The sequence below is a fragment of the Bos taurus genome, chromosome X, assembly GCF_002263795.3.
Source record: "Bos taurus isolate L1 Dominette 01449 registration number 42190680 breed Hereford chromosome X, ARS-UCD2.0, whole genome shotgun sequence".
In the NCBI taxonomy this organism is placed as follows: Eukaryota; Metazoa; Chordata; class Mammalia; order Artiodactyla; family Bovidae; genus Bos; species Bos taurus.
This window is the reverse complement of record NC_037357.1, coordinates 50,856,344-50,873,865: the sequence shown is the minus strand read 5'-3', so window position 1 is coordinate 50,873,865 and position 17,522 is coordinate 50,856,344. Positions and strand designations below refer to the sequence as shown.

General features: G+C 42.2%; 2 protein-coding genes across 2 annotated transcripts in view; both read right to left on the bottom strand.

The window, feature by feature from the left end:
- Positions 1 to 9,208: 9,208 nt before the first annotated feature.
- TIMM8A (translocase of inner mitochondrial membrane 8A) lies at positions 9,209 to 11,914 on the bottom strand. The gene is made up of 2 exons (NM_001034480.2): positions 11,726 to 11,914; positions 9,209 to 10,235 (listed from the first exon to the last, which is right to left on the bottom strand). The coding sequence occupies exons 1-2, from the start codon at positions 11,855 to 11,857 to the stop codon at positions 10,074 to 10,076; spliced, it is 294 nt and encodes a 97-aa protein (NP_001029652.1). The 5' UTR covers positions 11,858 to 11,914; the 3' UTR covers positions 9,209 to 10,073.
- A 1,206-nt stretch (positions 11,915 to 13,120) lies between these two features.
- Positions 13,121 to 17,522, bottom strand: part of BTK (Bruton tyrosine kinase) — a 33,904-nt gene continuing 29,502 nt past the window's right edge. Inside the window, 3 exon segments of the mRNA NM_001034589.2 lie at positions 13,121 to 13,613; positions 16,151 to 16,308; positions 16,830 to 16,948. Coding sequence (NP_001029761.1) covers positions 13,542 to 13,613; positions 16,151 to 16,308; positions 16,830 to 16,948 — 349 coding nt within the window. The 3' untranslated portion in view covers positions 13,121 to 13,541.

Here is a 17,522-nt window from a genome sequence, read left to right as displayed (position 1 = left end):
AAATCACTTAACAGTCTTTCTAAGCCCTACTTTTCTCATCTGTAAAACAGGGGCAATAACAGTTCTAACCCATAGGAACTCTGTGAGTACTGAATGAGATTATTCATGTGTCTAGCACAGTGCCTGGCAGATAGCTTAGTAAACAATAACTCACAATAACTCTTAGGATGTAGGTTCTCATAGATGAGAAAATGGGAGCAGAGAGAGAATGGGTCACTTATCCAAAGCCACACAGCTAGTATGTAGTGACCTGGGATTCAAATACAGAAAGCTTGACTTCAAAAACCCATGTTCATAACCACAACAGTAAAATGTTAGTTGTTATTTATGCCTTTATTGCTACTGCTGCTTAATGACATGGGAAAATGCTTATGGAAAAATGCTGAGTAAAAAACTAGAATACAAAATTATATGTGTAGTATATTTTTCTTCAAAATTTTTGTTTTTATACATAAACATGCATGGATAAAAGACTGGAAGAAAAATACCCCAATATATTAAAATGATTGTCTTTTGAGTGAAATGTTCAGAACAATCCTGGCACATAGAAAATGTAGAGTATTATCATTAGGATCATTTGTTTTGATGTTCTAAGATATAAGAAGTGGTCTAGATGTGAATTTAGTTTGTATTTTTCCTGCTCAGGACTCACACTTCCTGAGTCAGAATTCACATCATTAATTCATCAGTTCTAGAACACTCTTACCCATTACTTCTTTGAATATTACTTTTTTCCCCATTTGTCCTCTTTGTCTCTTTACCTCTTTCATATTTTTAATTCTTTATCTCTCTGTGTTATATTTTGTACATCTGTATTCCAGTTTACCACTTTTTCTCTTTAACTGTGCCCAATCTATGGTTTAATCTATCATTGAGTTTTTAATATTAAAACTTTTTTTGAACTTGTAGAATTCTCTTTCAAAATTATTTGATCTTTTTAAAAAAATTTCTTGTTCTTTTCTCATTTTTCCCCTTTTCCTCCTCTTATTTTTTAAAAAATTTTAAGTATTTTTTGGTCACACTCTGAGGCATGTGGGATCTTAGTCCCCAGACCTAGAATCCAACCATTCCCCCTTGCGGTGCAGAGGCTTAACCACTGGACCACCAAGGAAGTCCCTTGCTCCTCTTATTTAGTCATCAGAATTTACCCAATCTACCTTGCAATTACATTTCTAACTTAATCTATCAGGTCCCTACTTTCAGTCTTACCCTTTTTTGGACTTTGTCACTGGTGTGATTGTAATCTTCCTACAAGAAGATTGAAATACTTCAGGAATACTTTAGAGGTTCACCGTCACCTTCAAATTAAAATCTAGCGTAGGGACAATGCTGTGAGTTTTAATGTATCTACTTTTCAATTTTTCCAACTGCTTTAATTTTTTGGAAAAAATTTAATCATTCAAGAACACACAAAAACATGTACATGGGGTCCACATTTTCCCGTTTTCCTCACAGTCCAGTATGGCTTGGTATGGCATTGTCTTTATTTAAATTTTTTACATTTTTGTTCATCATGGATTTTTGCACTAATTTTTAAACTATTACATTATTTATTCTGATCACTGAGTTTTTTGGCATCCCTTTAAATTTTGCACACAAGGTGAATGTCTTACTTACCCCACCCTTATCCCATCCCTATTTGATGTCTTTAGATATATAAATAATCCATTTGTAACTAATGGGCATCTGAAATTATTGTAGCTGATATAGGATTTTTATTCCTAGAAGTTGTTTCTATCACCTCTCTGCTTCTTAGTATACATTTCAGAGTTCTGAAGTGGGGAGAAATTCTATCTTTAAAATAGTATTTATTTTTAATAGGGAATATAGTCACATGATTCAAAATTCAAAAGGCACAGAGAAAAGATACATAGTAAAAAGTCTCCCTGTCACTCCTACCTTCTAACCATCCAGTTCCTCTCCCTGAAAACAATGTTAACAATATCCTTCTTCCCTGGTGCCTGAGACAGTAAACAATCTGCCTGCAATGCAGGAGACCTGGGTTCGATCTCTGGGTCAGGAAGATCCTCTGAAGAAGGGAATGACTACCCACTCCATTATTCCTTCCTGGGAAATCCCATGGACAGAGGAACCTGATGGGCTACAAAGGGGTTGCAAAGAGTCGGACATGACTGAGCGACTAAAACTTTCACTTTCAAGAGATAATTTATGCTTATTCAAACAAATGTGTACATCTATTTTAATCCCCCCTTTTGCACAAATTGCAGCATATTGTGACTTGAATCTTGCTGCTTTAATTTAACAATATGTATTGGAGCTCATTCCATATCAATATATAAAGTGGTTCCTCATTTTGTACATGGTAAGTGTATCTGTAGGATGAATTCTTAGAAGTCAGACTTCTGGAATAGATTTAGTCGTGTTAATCGCTCAGTCATGTTTGATTCTTTGCGACCCCACAGACTGTAGCCTGCCAGGCTCTTAGGTCCGTGGGGATTGTCCAGGCGAGAACACTGGAGTGGGTTGTCATGCCCTCCTCCAGGGGATCTTCCCAACCCAGGGATCGAACCCAGGTCTCCCATGTTGCAGGCAGATTCTTTACCATCTGCACCACCAGAGAAGGTAATTAGTCCTTTGTTGAAATTTTTCAAATATTTATTCCCCATTTGTTTTCCTGTTAACTTTGCTTATGGAAGCTTTTGCTGTTCAGATATTTTTTTATGTAGACAAAATTAATAATCTTTTCTTTTTTGGCTTGTGAGTTTTGTGTGAACTGGGGAAGCCCACTAAAGAATAAAGACCGAGAGAGCTTGTTAATCACCTTATCAGTAAGGAAGAGAATATGAATCAGAGTTGACTGTTAAAACTTGTAAAATTCTGAACCTTTGCAATTACCCATATTTATTCTGTGTGTTGTCCCATGGCTATTCTCCCACGGTAATTCAAAGCAAAACTCTTAATATCTATAAGAAAACCCTTAAGATGTGCTTGTCTTATGGAGAATGGGGTGAAATAGGAATAATAACTAATCTGATGGGGAAAAGAACCTCAAAGTGTTGGCAGTTTTAAGAAAAAAAAAAAAAGAAGAAGAAAATAAAGCATCCCTGGAATCTGCCTGAGGGAATGGAAAAAAAATGCTTGAAAAGAAGGGATCAACTCTTTCGACCTGGTGGTGTATGCAGCCAAACAATGATGCATAGGTGTTCAGAAAAGCAACTAGGCCATGCTGATGTTTCTTTTGTAGTATCAAGGTACATCCAGCAATATCATGACCACCTGAGATTTTTAATTTGAGTAATACTGTTTTAGTGCACAGGTCAGTCATGTTATGTAGCAAATGGTTTAAGCTATAAGGAAATAACTATAGGTCCGAAGTTTGTTGTTGTTTAGTCACTAAGTCGTGTCCAACTCTTTGCGACCCCGTGGACTGTAGCCCTCCAGACTCTGTCCATGGGACTCTCCAGGCAAGAATACTGGCATGGGTTGCCATTTCCCACTCCAGGGGATCTTCCAACCTATGGATTGACCCCACGTCTCCTGCATTGGCAGATTATTTCTTTAACACTGAACCACCTGGGAAGCCCCAGGTCTGAAGTACAGTTTAACAGTAGGCTCTCTGTGTCCACAGGTTCTGCTTCTGTGGATTTTAACCAACTGCAGATTGAAAATATTTCGGAAAAAATCCAAAAATTCCAAAAAGCAAAACTTTTAATTTCCTGCACTCTGGCAATTATTTACATAGCACTTACCTTGTATTATGCATTATACATTATCTAGAGATAATTTAAAGTATATAGGAGGATGTGTATAAATTATATGCAAATACTACATTTTCTATAAGGGACTTGAACACCTGGAGATTTTACTTTCTGCAGGAGTGGGGGTGTGTGTCCTGGAACCAATACCCCTGGAGGGATGCCTTTATGGCTGACTCTTCAACCTCTTCTTTTTCTTTTTCCTTGTTGTATTTCTACTCATTCTTCCTTATCAGAATACAGAGTTAAAACTCAACTAGTATATTTTTTCCTCTTAGCTTGCTTCTAACTTTTCCTTTGAAAAGTTTACTTGTCCCTTAAATTTGGGGGCAGAGAGAAATTCCATGGGTTACCCAGACATTGAGAATGACCATTTGTATAACTTGCTTCCTGTAAGGTAAGTTCTATTATCCTCCTCTCTTCCCAGTCATTTTTGCACCCCTTTGAATCCCAAGCCATCATCTCATTGGCATATTTTTCTATCCCCTACCTCTTTCCCTATCATGCTCTCTACTTTACTCCAGTTTTATCCTCCCACAGCTCTCATATTTCTAAAATGTGCCCTCTTGTCCATCCCCACTTTCACTCTGAATTCAATCCTCCAGCCTCTTGCCTGAACTAGCAAAATAAATACACTTACTATTCTCCCAGTCTTAATCCAACTACCACAGAGCTGCAAAAATGATCTTTCTAAATGTATATAAGAGGGTAAGGGGAGGATTTTCATTTATTCTAAGCAATTCTATATTGTTTGAAACTTTTAAAACCATGCATTTAGTACTTCTGTCATGAAACAAGCACAAATATCATATTATTCCACTTTAAAATTTTCCAACAGCTATCCAATGGTTTCAAGATAAAACTCAAACTTAACATTACAGTCTCCTTTAGCTCTATCACTTCATCAATGAGCTTCACAAAGTGACGCCTTGCTTTTCTCTTTTTCTCCCAGACAACAACTCTGCTAGGTTATCAAAGATGCTCAGTTCTGGGACTTCCCTGGTGGTCCAGTGGCTGAAACTCTGCATTCCTAATGCAGGGAGCCCAGGTTCCATCCCTGGTTGGGGAGCTAAGATCCTGCATGCCACTCACCACAGCCAAAAAATAAAAAATAATTAAAATTGTAAAAAGATGCTCAGTTCTGAATAATAATATCTAAAGTATCTACAGTGTGTCAAGCACTTTACATATAATCTCATTTTTCAACCCTGTAAGGCAGGCATTACCATCTAATTTTTTTTTTAATGAAGAAACTGAGGATCCAAGGTTAAGTGACTTCCCCAATGGGACACAGGTACTGGCCGAGGTAAGATTTGAACCCAGTTCTGCCTAATTCTAAAACTTAGGCTCTTTCCACTCTTCCATGCTATTTCTAGAATGAAATGTTCCCAGCATTCTGGCCCCATCATCTAGAGGAACATTACTTCTTATCTTTAACACTTTAGGAGGCAGCTTAGTATAGTATTTCAGACTATGAGCTCGAGGCAAACTGCTGCTGCTGCTGCTGCTAAGTCGCTTCAGTCATGTCCGACTCTGTGCGACCCCAGAGAAGCAGCCCACCAGGCTCCCCCATCCCTGGGATTCTCCAGGCAAGAACACTGGAGTGGGTTGCCATTTCCTTCTCCAACGCATAAAAGTGAAAAGTGAAAGTGAAGTCACTCAGTTGTGTCTGACTCCCAGCGACCCCATGGACTGCAGCCTACCAGGTTCCTCCATCCATGGGATTGTCCAGGCAAGAGCACTGGAATGGGGTGCCATTGCCTTCTCCAACGCATGAAAGTGAAAAGTGAAAGTGAAGTCACTCAGTCGTGTCTGACTCCCAGCGACCCCATGGACTGCAGCCTACCAGGCTCCTCCGTCCATAGGATTCTCCAAGCAAGAGCACTGGAGTGGGGTGCCATTGCCTTCTCTGAGGCAAACTACCTGGGTTCAAATCCTAGCCCTACAACCAACTAACTGTGTAACCTTGAATAAGGCAATTTCTCCAAACTTCAGCTTTTCCATCTGTAAAATGAGTACAATAGATCTTCTCTCAGAATTGTTTTTAAAAGATGATCCAATATAAAATACTTAGTACAATGTGTGGCAAATAGTATGCATAACTTCAATAAAGCATAGCTATTATTATCATTATACTGCAGGTTCATCTCAAAATTCTGTTGTCCCTTTTGTTCATCTAGAATTCCTGGTCAGTACATCTGAATCCTGATTTGCCATACCCTAATTGTCCCTTCTATGCATTTCTGTGTAGCGTAATTATATTGTATAGGCTTTCCTTTTTGAGTGATTTTTCCAAGACATAGCTCTAGATACACTAATTTTAATTCATACATTAAACAGCTAATTGCTCAAATGCTGCTCACTTGTTAGGGTGTTAAGAATGTAATGATTTAATTGTCAAGGTGCTTTAGCATTTCTTATATAAATGCTAACAATAGTAATTCTTGTATTGCAGCATTCACATTTTTTTGCCCTTTGTGTAGTTCTACTTGCTTGTCTTCATAGTGGAACCTCAGGATGGCCAGAGTAACCTCCTCGTGTGTATTCTAATCTGCTCTTCTGTTGGCTCACTTTCTGTGTCAGGTATTAAGTTTGGACATTGCCTTGAAGTGAAAATCGCTCAGTCATGTCTGACTTTTTGCGACCCTTTCTTTTAGGGAAGCCAATCACAAAACCAGCCCTGGGCTGGATACTATTTGTCTTGTGCTTTGTATAAGCATTCAGATAAACTATCTGAACAGGGCCTTGGGTATTTTCAGTAACTATGCAGTCATTCCATGTAGTATTTCCTTTTCCCTACTGCTGTCATGACCTCTTTTCAAGAAATGGTAGCCTATGGCCCTCAACAACTTTAGTGGTACCTCCTGTGGCTTCATTTCCACAGCTCTTGGCCATTTTTCCTATATACCTTTTAAGATATTCCTTTTGGTCCATACCTATTGTCTTTTGTGAATGAAGTGAAAGTCACTCAGTTGTGTCCAACTCTTTTGTGACGCCATGGACTATATCCTCTGTCCATGGGATTTCCCAGGCCAGAATACTGTAGTGAGTTGCCATTCCCTTCTCCAGGGGGATCTTCCTGACCCAGGGGTCGAACCCAGGTCTCCTGCATTACAAGCAGGTTCTTTACCATCTGAGCCACCAGGGAAGCCCCTATTGTCTATGATCAATAAATCTAAACAATACCCTTACTCCTCCATGGAATGAAAATGAAAGTTACCAGACTTTTTTTCCACCAATCTCTTTTGAGTCCAGCAAAATGACAACAAAAAAATGAGGCTGAGAGTATAAGGAACCTTAAAAGAAGCCCTACTGGGAGGACTGAATTAAAATCTCCCTAGGCCAAAGTTTTGTACTAAGGGAAAATGGATTAAAAAAGGGCTGTCGACTGCTTTCCATGTAAAGGCTATTTTACATGGGGTTTACTGAATTGTTTAACTCACACTCCTCATGATTTGTTAGCATAAATACCAAGTTCTTGCTTGATTTCCGTGTATCAGTTATCCCTGATGCTCATTCATGTGCAAGGGCCTTAGGGATAGTATGGTTCCAGTTTTCACAGTATGCTTGGGTAGACCCTAGAGACAGTGCCTTAGTCACCAGGGGGAGCTGCTGCACAGGGAGGGGGAGGAGTCAAGAAGGCCTCCAGATACCCCCACCACCAGAGCAGCTTTGTGTTTCTATTTTATATCTTAAGATTCCTTTTTGTTTAAGGAAAAGTCTACTAATCCAGTCCTCTTGTTTTACAGTTGAGGTTTGAATTTTCTACCCTCAATATTTGAAATGAGGACTTTGATGTCATTACGGCTGAGAGTACCCTTTCTATCAAGGTTCTGAAATAAATTTCTGAGACTGACAAACAAGAGCTCAAATTGTTGCTCTTGGACTTAACCTCCAAGAGGATGTGGGCAAATGGTCTACTTTTTCTTTCCCCTTGTGTCTAGCAGCAGCGAACACATACTTGGTGCTCAAGTGTACTGCCTGAATATGACAGACCCACTTTCTTACTATGTATGTTAGTTGAGCAAGCAATACTACTTTGTAAGAACAGACAAACTGGTTTGTGTCCAAAGGTAATGAAGAATAAGAAATATTGATACAGTAAAATAAGAAATGATACAGTAAAAAAAATACATGTGTATGGTAGTTGTTCAGTCGTGTCCGACTCTTTGTGACCCTATGGACTATAGCCCACCAGGCTCCTCTGTCCATGGAATTCTTCAGGCAACAATACTGGAGTGGTTTGCCATTCCTTCCTCCAGTGGGACATGGACATGAACTTGGGCAAATTCCAGGAGACTGTGAGGGATAGGGAGGCCTGGCATGCTGCAGTCCATGGGGTTACATAGAATCACAACTTAGTGACTGAACAACAACAACAAAAAAAGATCAGTACACGTCCCCAGGCCCCATCTTCAATCAGTCTCTGATGTATTTCTTACTATTCCTGCATTGGCTCAGACAGTAAAGCGTCTGCCTGCAACGCAGGAGACCCGGGTTCGATTCCTGGGTCAGGAAGATCCCCTGGAGAAGGAAATGGCAATCCACTCCAGCACTCTTGCCTGGAAAATCCCATGGACGGAGGAGCCTGATAGGCTACAGTCCATGGGGTCGCAAAGAGTCGGACACGACTGAGCGACTTCACTTTACTCACTTTTCCTTCAGCCACACTGACTTTCAGATTCTTCTACTACACTGGTGTTCCCTCCTTAGGGCCTTTGGACTTGGCATCACCCTTACCTGAAATGTTCTTCTCTCAGATACCTACATGGCTTGGTTACTTAGTTCTTTCAGGTCTCTGCTGAAAGGTCACCTCCCCCAGGAGGCCTTCTCCTACCATCTTTAGCTAAAATAACAATGCCCCACAAACATTCCTTGACACTCTTACTCTGCTTCTTCTGCATGGCACTCTATATTGACACATGGATGTGTTTGTGGCCTGTCTCCCCTCACGAAAACAGAAGCTACATGAAGGCGGGGACTATTTCTGAGCACTGCTGACATCCTGGTCCCCAAAACGGTATGTGGCAGAATAAGTACTTAAATGTTTATTTTATTGTGTTTTCTAGAGTTTTCAAACTTTCCTTGTAGTGCCTATACGGTGGGAAGTTAAGCAGGGACTAGAGGCTTCTAGAAATGTGTATTTCCCAATCTTCATGGATTGGCACTAGAGGCTCCCAGCAAGAGTTCCAATTTAGGTCTACATTCCATTCCACTAGGATGTGAAGTAAGAGGAATGGAATCCAGTCTCGAGAATCTCTTCCACTACACTCAGGGAACTGACCATCAGTACTGAACTCCTTCCCCTCCATCTCATTTCAAAGTCTCTTTTCTCTCAGAAAGGTCAGGGGTTGCTGTAATACCGTGCCATAACTTGCACAGAACAGGTACCCAGGCTGACTACATTTCAGCCTTGGAACCAGCCCACTTGGATCCAAATCTCTCCAGGGTGCAGGTGATAATCAGAATAGAAAGCCTTCTCAGTCACAGACTTGAATCTTGTAGCCTTTATTTCAGTCATTAAAAGACGCAGTAAATGGAAACTACACTGATTTACATTAGGCATGCACCTCGACCTGATACTGCTGTTAGTTTCTGACTGGTCCAAATCTTAATTTTTTTCATTGAGGCACATCGTTAAAATTTTTTGAACCCTGATACACAGGGTAAGTTAACTTCTTCCTTGTGGCAGTTTAGTATGAAAATTACGTTCACTGGCTAGATTCCTTTAACTAAAGGCCTCTAGACTCTCAGGCAACCTGTACTAGCTCGAGATCATATGTCATATAGATATTTAAGTGAATCATGGTATAAGGGAGACAGAGAATCTAGAAAGTTGAAATATATTTTTTCCAGCACTGATAATTAAACACTGGATAAGGAGGCCTACAGTTGAGTACCAAATTACTCTTCCCCTACTGCTGCCATTTCTGAGAGACACAAAGATGTATACTGATCTCCCCAAAAATCTGAAATGAATCCACACAAATAACAGATTATTACCTATCTGGTCCCAGTATCAAATTATAGAGCAATTCCACTATTAAAATTATAGGAAGCAGTTAATGGGACTACAAGAAAAGCATCATCCCACAACAGCAATATGCATCTAGTAGAGTTTTTCATTCATCTGTCAATTGTTTCACAAGATTAGCATTAAAAAAACACAACCCCAAATACATCTGACCCTCAAATCCCCCACATCAAAAATTGGTCTTTGTTCATTCTCAGATGACAGGATGTCCCAAGAGTGACAAAGGTGGGGGCCAACTCCCCCATAGCCTTTTCTTCAACTACCCCATCAACTGCTCTTCATCTCTTGAACTACCTTCCTTTTCCAAAGAGGTAATGCTGAGGTCAGTCAGAAAGGCTTTCTGAGAAGACTGGCTTGGATTTCTGCGTCTGTTCCAGTCGATTCAAGATGAATTGGCTTGTGTCAATGAAGCGCTCAACGCAGTTCACAAAACAGGCCTCAGCCCGACTGTCCAACTTTGGCCCAGGCTTGTCCATGCACTTTTCCTGCTCAGGACAAGATACAGAATCACAAAGGGAACTTGGCAAAAAAAAAAAGGAGGTGGAGCTTCTTGTTGCTTAGAGGAAAAACTTCACCTAAAAACAGTATCTGATATGTTAATCACAGTTCACATTCAGCAGTTTACTGTGTGGCAATTTTCCACAGCCTTAAATTCTTACAGCAACCCTATGGAACAGATTCAGTTTATTATTAATCTTCATTTTACAAAGAGGGAAGCTGTGGCACAGAGATAGTAAGTCAGAAAATGATGGTGTTGAGATATTACAGAGCAAGACAAATGACAAAATGCAAGGAAAATACTAGGGAAGTTAACCCTTTGCTGAATTTGGTTACAACTCTACAATGCTGCTTACGTTAAATGCCTTTAAACTAACTGCGGGATAAATGGGTGAAAGGACAGATCATTGCAGCAAGACACCATAAAAGCTACCAAAGGAAAAAAAAAATATTTATGACTGGAGATTCTATAATATCTACTTAAGCCAGAGGCTCTTGAATCCTCTCTCTCAAGACGAATGGAAAATTGTATGAATTTTCCTAAAGTGCCCACTGCTTTCAGATTCTTAAAGGAGTCTTGAACCACACCACTGCCTGGTCCAAATGTAACGAACCAGATATTTAAAAGAATCAAACCGCTCTAGTTCAAGGCAGATGGGAGCTAAGTAATCATTTGTTGAGGGTCAGAGTCCAGCGATACCATAAGTTTATAATTCAAATGAATTTCGTTCATTATTCTGTTGTGTACACAAGCCTCAGTCTTTCCACTTCCAAGGAAATTTATCTTTGGCTTCTGAATTCTGTGAATTTTGTATGTCAAGGCAGAGTAGTTATGCTGTCCTTGGCAGCCAGAGAACACTTTGATTCCAAGCTGCAAATAAATGCCCTCAACCCTTTTGCCAAAGTCCCCTAACAGGGCATACTCAGTTCCTCAACCTTCAGACCTGAAACGGCTTGGTATTACACAACAATCCAACAAGAAGGCAAAAAAGTGTGTATGTTGGTAGAGATTACTCCACTTTTTTGGTTCGTGGGTTAGAGTCACTCCTCGGCAGGGACGGTTAGAGCAACTAAGTAATTACGGCAAACTCTGAGGAGTGCAGGGATGGGAGATTCACTGATTCTCTGGGACTCAGGATACCAAACATTAAATACCAATAGTGGGGGCGCTCATCAGTCCTGGTGACCAGCACTAGGTAGCTTCAACCTTGAATGCCTACAGTTCTGGTTGAGACAACAGCATAAGTCTTCTACAATACCCAATCCTCTGCACTAAAAAAGCTGAGGTCCGGAGCGACACCCCCCTGAGAAGCGGAGTCACCCTTTTCCCCTCCCGGCTTGGCCTGAGGAACCTAAGGAAACCAAGGGGTTCTGCCGGGTCCTGTCCCTTCCCCGAATTCTAGACGTCGGGGCGAGTGCGCGAGGCAAGGACAGGCAAGTAGGTACAGTGGCCAGGTCCCAGCCCCAGGCTCCTCACCCAACAAAGTTCCGTCATCTGGTGCACCAGCTGCTGGAAGCGCTGCTTCTGAGTCTCCACCTCAATGAAATGCTGCAGCTGCGGGTCTACCGAGCCCAAACCCGCCGCGGAGGAAGACGAGGAGGAATCCATCCCAGCGCGGTCACGCGTGCGGAGACGAACTCCACACCAACTCACCGACCTTCACGTGTCTCCGCGGCGGAACCGGAACCACAACCCGCTGCCTCTGGGACCGCCCCGCGCGCGCACTGCGCGGGCGCGGGGCCCTGTGCGGGGGCCCGCCCCCGCCCCCACCCCCACCCCGTCTCGGGCTCTGGGCTCTACTCCAGCTGTCCACGCGCCTCGCTCCGCCCTGTACGCGACCCTGCGGCGGCGCCGTGTCTGCGACCGGAGGTCTCAGGACTGTCCGCCCAGCTCCGTGGCGCTGTTGAGACGTTATTTCAAAAAGAAAAGAAAGGTTAAAAAAAGGAAGTTACTTCGGACCATGTGGCCCGTTCGCTACCGGCCCAACAGCCCCGCCCCAGTCGGGTTCCAAATTGACCCACGCTCTCCCCGCTGCCGCGCTGGTGCTCGGCAGGGACTGCTGGGTCCGTAGCTTTGCTGTCCTGGGCCCCTGGCTCTAGTTCTTTAATGGAATTTACCCCGCCTGACGTAGCAAAAAGTGGCGCTGGCAGATTTTGTCTTCACCTGTCAGATTTATTCCGATGGTATCTAATGCCTACCGCATGCCAGGGTGTGAGCTCTGGTTTGTGATCGCTGTCTGTGATTCAGATGCTTCCCTGGGGGTTCAGCGGTAAAGCATCACCCTGCAATACAACGGACCATCTACAAGGCAGGAGACGAGGGTTTGATCCCTGGGTCAGGAAGATCCCCTGGATTAGGAAATGGCAACCCACTCCAGTATTCTTGCCTGGAAAATTTCATGGGCTGAAGGGCCTGGCAGGCGACAGTCCATGGGGTCGCAAGAGTTGAACACGACTTAGCAACAAAACCACCACCACCACCTGATTCAGAAGCAGAATCTACCAAGAGCCAGAGGGCCTAAAGGGGCTTCCCTGATGGCTCAGATGGTAAAGAATCTGCCTGCAATGCAGGAGACCTGGGTTCCATCCCTGGGTGGATAAGATCCCCTGGAGAAGGGCATGGCAACCCACTCCAGTATTCTTGCCTGGAGAATTCCAGGGGCAGAGGAGCCTGGGGCTACAGTCCCTCCTATCGCAAAGAATCAGATACAACTGAGCGACTAACACAGAGGGATTAAATGTGGAGAATCCCATGGAGTTCCGAAAGTAGAAATGTGACACACCAATCCCACACAGCAGTTTCCCGGAACACTGAGATAGGGCGCTTCCAGAAGGCTGCATGATTAATCGAAATAGCAAGAAACCTTCATGCTTTCCAGTAATTTTATTTTATCAAAACACCCTCCCCTTCCATTTTTATGACACCATTTTATTCCTGCCAAGTTCTACCTCCCCCCACCCAGCTCTATTGCCTACCCAAAGAGCTGTTGGACCCCCATTGTGAGGCTATTTACATCCCTCCCTCCCTCCAAATGATTCAATCCCACATTCAGTCTGTTTTAATACTTTTGGGAAATTTCCTCTCTGGGGGAAAATACCAGGCACAAAAATTCCTTGGCCTTTGCTCAGAAGGTATTAATAGTATCCCAGGGAAGAGATAGAAAGGCATTCCTATATGTGGAGAGGGGCCTCTGTGTATTCAGCAAGGGCACAAAGGGCCTGGGATTTCCTCAGAGAAAGTGAAATTGAGATTGTGGAGGAGAGGAGTATAACCAAGAAGCTTATTGGTGAGCTCAGGACTCTTCATCCATGACATCTAGAATGTTGCTCAGAAGAATTTTGAAAGTGGGACGTTCATCTGCTTTCTAAAACCAAAGAAAAAAATGGAGCGTTATAGTGGGCTAGAGTCCAGAATTCAAGGGAAACACAATGAGTAAACAGCAAATGTTTATGAAATTTATGCTATATGCCCAGTAGCATACCCTGTGGATTATCCAAAAAAAGAAAGAGAGAGAGAGGAGAAATAGAAGTATTCCATAAAGTGCTTGTGCACTTTAAATCTTTAGTAAATCGGGTTATTAATGTGGGGAGGAAATTTTGAAAATTATTCTTACAAACACTGATTGAAACTAAAGCCAAATTCATTACACCAATGCATTCTTATTTTGGACCCTCAAGTGGCTACCAAACAAATTTAAGTGGTTGACTGAACTGAAATCCTATAAGCTGTGATAATTTTTGTTTGGTCTCAACCATCCTAAAGCCAAAGTTAACAAAGGAACGAACATGTCAAGAGCAGGAGCTGCTTCACTGGGCAGGCATCCTAAGCACCTGGGACCTCTTATTACTACCATCTGGCCTCCAGACTAAGGCCTTTTGTGACAGCCATGGTCCATAAGCCTCTGAGGTATTTAGTGATTCAAGATATATTTATGCAAGAAAAGTCTCAATCCATCAGAACCCAAAAGTCATCAACTTATTGTTCCTTTGAATCTGTGATTCTCAAACCTGAGTATCAGAATTTCCCGGGAAGTTTAAAAAAATATACCTGAGGCCCACTCTAGACATACCTAGTCAGAATCTCTGGAGGTAAGGCCCAGTCATCTGTAGTTTTAAGAGTTCCACAGAGATTCTGATGTGATTCCAGTTTCATGACTATATTAACAGGCTGTGGAGAAAGTGCCTATCTGAAATACTTAACTAGCAGAGTGAGGATGTGCTAGTTGGGAGGGAGCAGCAGAGTCAGTTACCCTCAATCCTGCCCAGCACAGGAGAGAGAAGGGAAATTGCTCATAGGGTTCTCCCTTTCGCCACACTTTCTTTGACCTGAGTCATTTGTCAAAGGGAAAAGAGCCATGCTCTGATCCAAATGCCTACTTTTCACCCCACAAAGATGGCTCCAGATTCACATACGTGTTTGCTAGACACTGTCAGTCTTTCCCTGTTACTAATGGGGCAGAACTAAGAGCTGAGCACTCATTTCCTACTAGAGATTTAGTTTGCCAAATTAAGGTTGCCAAGGATCTATTGAAAATGGTGTAGGTACCCGTGAAGAACCCAAGGTGAGAGCAGCAAAGGATTTTAATAATAGTGGGACAGGCTCTTTATTTTCAAAATACCACATCTACCCACATATCCCATAATGCACTGTATTTAAAAAAAAAAGAAAAACCACGAGAACTACCTATTTTAGTTCCCTTTCAGGTGTTAGCATGTAAAAAAAAAATCTCATTTAGGACCACAGCCAGAGAAAGGGTGCAGTTAGTAAAGCAGAAGAAAGGGCCAATGACTCCCAAAGGAATGAACACAAATTTTAATTAGTTTTCTTTTTTAATGTCCATACACTTGTCTGAATGCCTCTGGCTGCCTACTTATGCTAGGTGACATGGCCCCATGACACCCCTCTCCCTAAAGCCGAGATGGTATTGGAGTAACACCACCCTATGGCAGAAAGTGAAGAGGAACTAAAAAGCCTCTTGATGAAAGTGAAAGAGGAAAGTGAAAAAGTTGGCTTAAAGCTCAGCATTCAGAAAACTAAGATCATGGCATCTGGTCCCATCACTTCATGGGAAATAGATGGGGAAACAGTGACAGACTTTATTTTTGGGGGGCTCCAAAATCACTGCAGATGGTAACTGCAGCCATGAAATTAAAAGACTTACTCCTTGGAAGGAAAGTTATGACCAACCTAGATAGCATATTAAAAAGCAGAGACATTACTTTGTCAACAAAGGTCCACCTAGTCAAGGCTATGGTTTTTCCAGTGGTCATGTATGGATGTGAGAGTTGGACTGTGAAGAAAGCTGAGTGCCAAAAAATTGATGCTTTTGAACTGTGGTGTTGGAGAAGACTCTTGAGAGTCCCTTGGACTGCAAGGAGATCCAACCAGTCTATTCTAAAGGAAATCAGTCCTGGGTGTTCATTGGAAGGACTGATGCTAAAGCTGAAACTCCAATACTTTGGGCACTTCATGTGAAGAGTTGACTCATTGGAAAAGACTCTGATGCTGGGAGGGATTGGAGGCAGGAGGGGAAGGAGACGACAGAGGATGAGATGGCTGGATGGCATCACTGACTCGACAGACATGAGTTTGAGTGAACTCCGGGAGTTGGTGATGGACAGGGAGGCCTGGCGTGCTGCAATTCATGGGGTCGCAAAGAGTCGCACATGACTGAGCGACTGAACTGAACTGAATGATCCTCTAGTGAGAATTGGAGTGGGCCTGGAAAAACTTCTAGTCATGAAAGGATTGGGATGTAGGCTGGGGTTTGAGAATGTGTACAGCTATCTGTCTGTGCTCAGTTGCTATATGACGAGGGAGAGTAGGGTGTCGGTGCTTGGTCAGGTACATGGGAAAGTACGTTCAAGGAAATAATTTAAGAGGTCCCACTAAAACACTTACCTCATGCCAGCAGCTGTACATGATGGCATATACCCTCTCTGAAGCAAGATGAGGCCTGTAGAGACGTAGGCCTTGGGCAATGTGTTCAGCTGTTTCACTGTTAGTAAATCTCTCATATGGCATCTTCCCCAGAGAGTAAATTTCCCACATCAGCACCCCTAGACAATGAAAAAACAAAATGTGTTGTTTCTGGGTAAGAGGGATCCTAGTGTTCCTAGATCAACTTCAAACATTACATTCAGGTGGTTCCACCCCCCACCCCACCCCTGGGCTTTTTAAAAATTTTGTTCAAACTTCTGCTATAGTACTGAGTACACTGGAGGTAATCAGGATTGCCCTGGACCATTAGTTCCTCTAGGAGAGAGACAGCATCTTATTTGTCTTTGTGGTTATAGAGTCTGGCAGAGTCCCTGGTACATAATTAGTATTCAGAAGCTGTGGAATACTGAATGAATTGTTTGTTTCCCTCAATAGATTCTAAGTTCTAAGAAGGCAGGAATCGTGTCTACTTTACTGTTTTTAATCCCCAGAAACCCCTGTGGTGCCTCATTCCCTAAGGATTAGATGAATGAAAGCAAGAACAAATAACAGTCTCTCTGTGCAGGTTGCAGAGTGTGAACTTCCCAACAGCATTCCTTTTCCTTTGAGCTGTATAATCCATGTAATCGTATCCACTCACCAAAAGCCCAAATGTCAGATTTGCTGCTGAACTTGCTGTACATAAGAACTTCTGGTGGAGACCACCGGACAGGAAATTTGGAACCTACTGAGCTTGTATATTCATCATCCAGAACATACCTGCAAAGGATTCAGGACTTGTTGCTGTTACAATTTGGAGAGTTTGATATTTGATTAAATTTTCTTGGCAGAGCCATAAGAGTTGCACAAATACTACAGGCTAAATACTACAGTGTCTTTTACAAATGCCATTGCTAACATATTCCTGTTTTCATATCCAACTTAGCTTTCCTGATTGACAGTATAGATACAGCAAGGATGAAGTGGCATAAGGTCTAATAGGTATTCCCTTCCCTCTTTTCTCTTTTCCCATCCTTCCCTTCCTTCAATTCTGCAGTCAACAATGGCAATTAGGCTCATTAGGAAAGGAGACAGAGTAAAATCAACAGGATTAACAGAATAAGACAGAGTATCAGGGAAATTAGCTTTTTAAAAAAAGAGCAAAGGAGAAAGGAGAAGAGAGGGCTATAACAATAAAACAGACGGATGAAAAGTGACTTAAACCATTCAGAGAAAGAAAAGGTATAGAAAGATGGTGGAAAAAACTAGAATTATAGGGGGAAAGGGAGACGATTAAAAGTTACAGTGTCACCTCACATTTGTACTGTGCCAGTTTTACTTTTAAAGGGAAAGG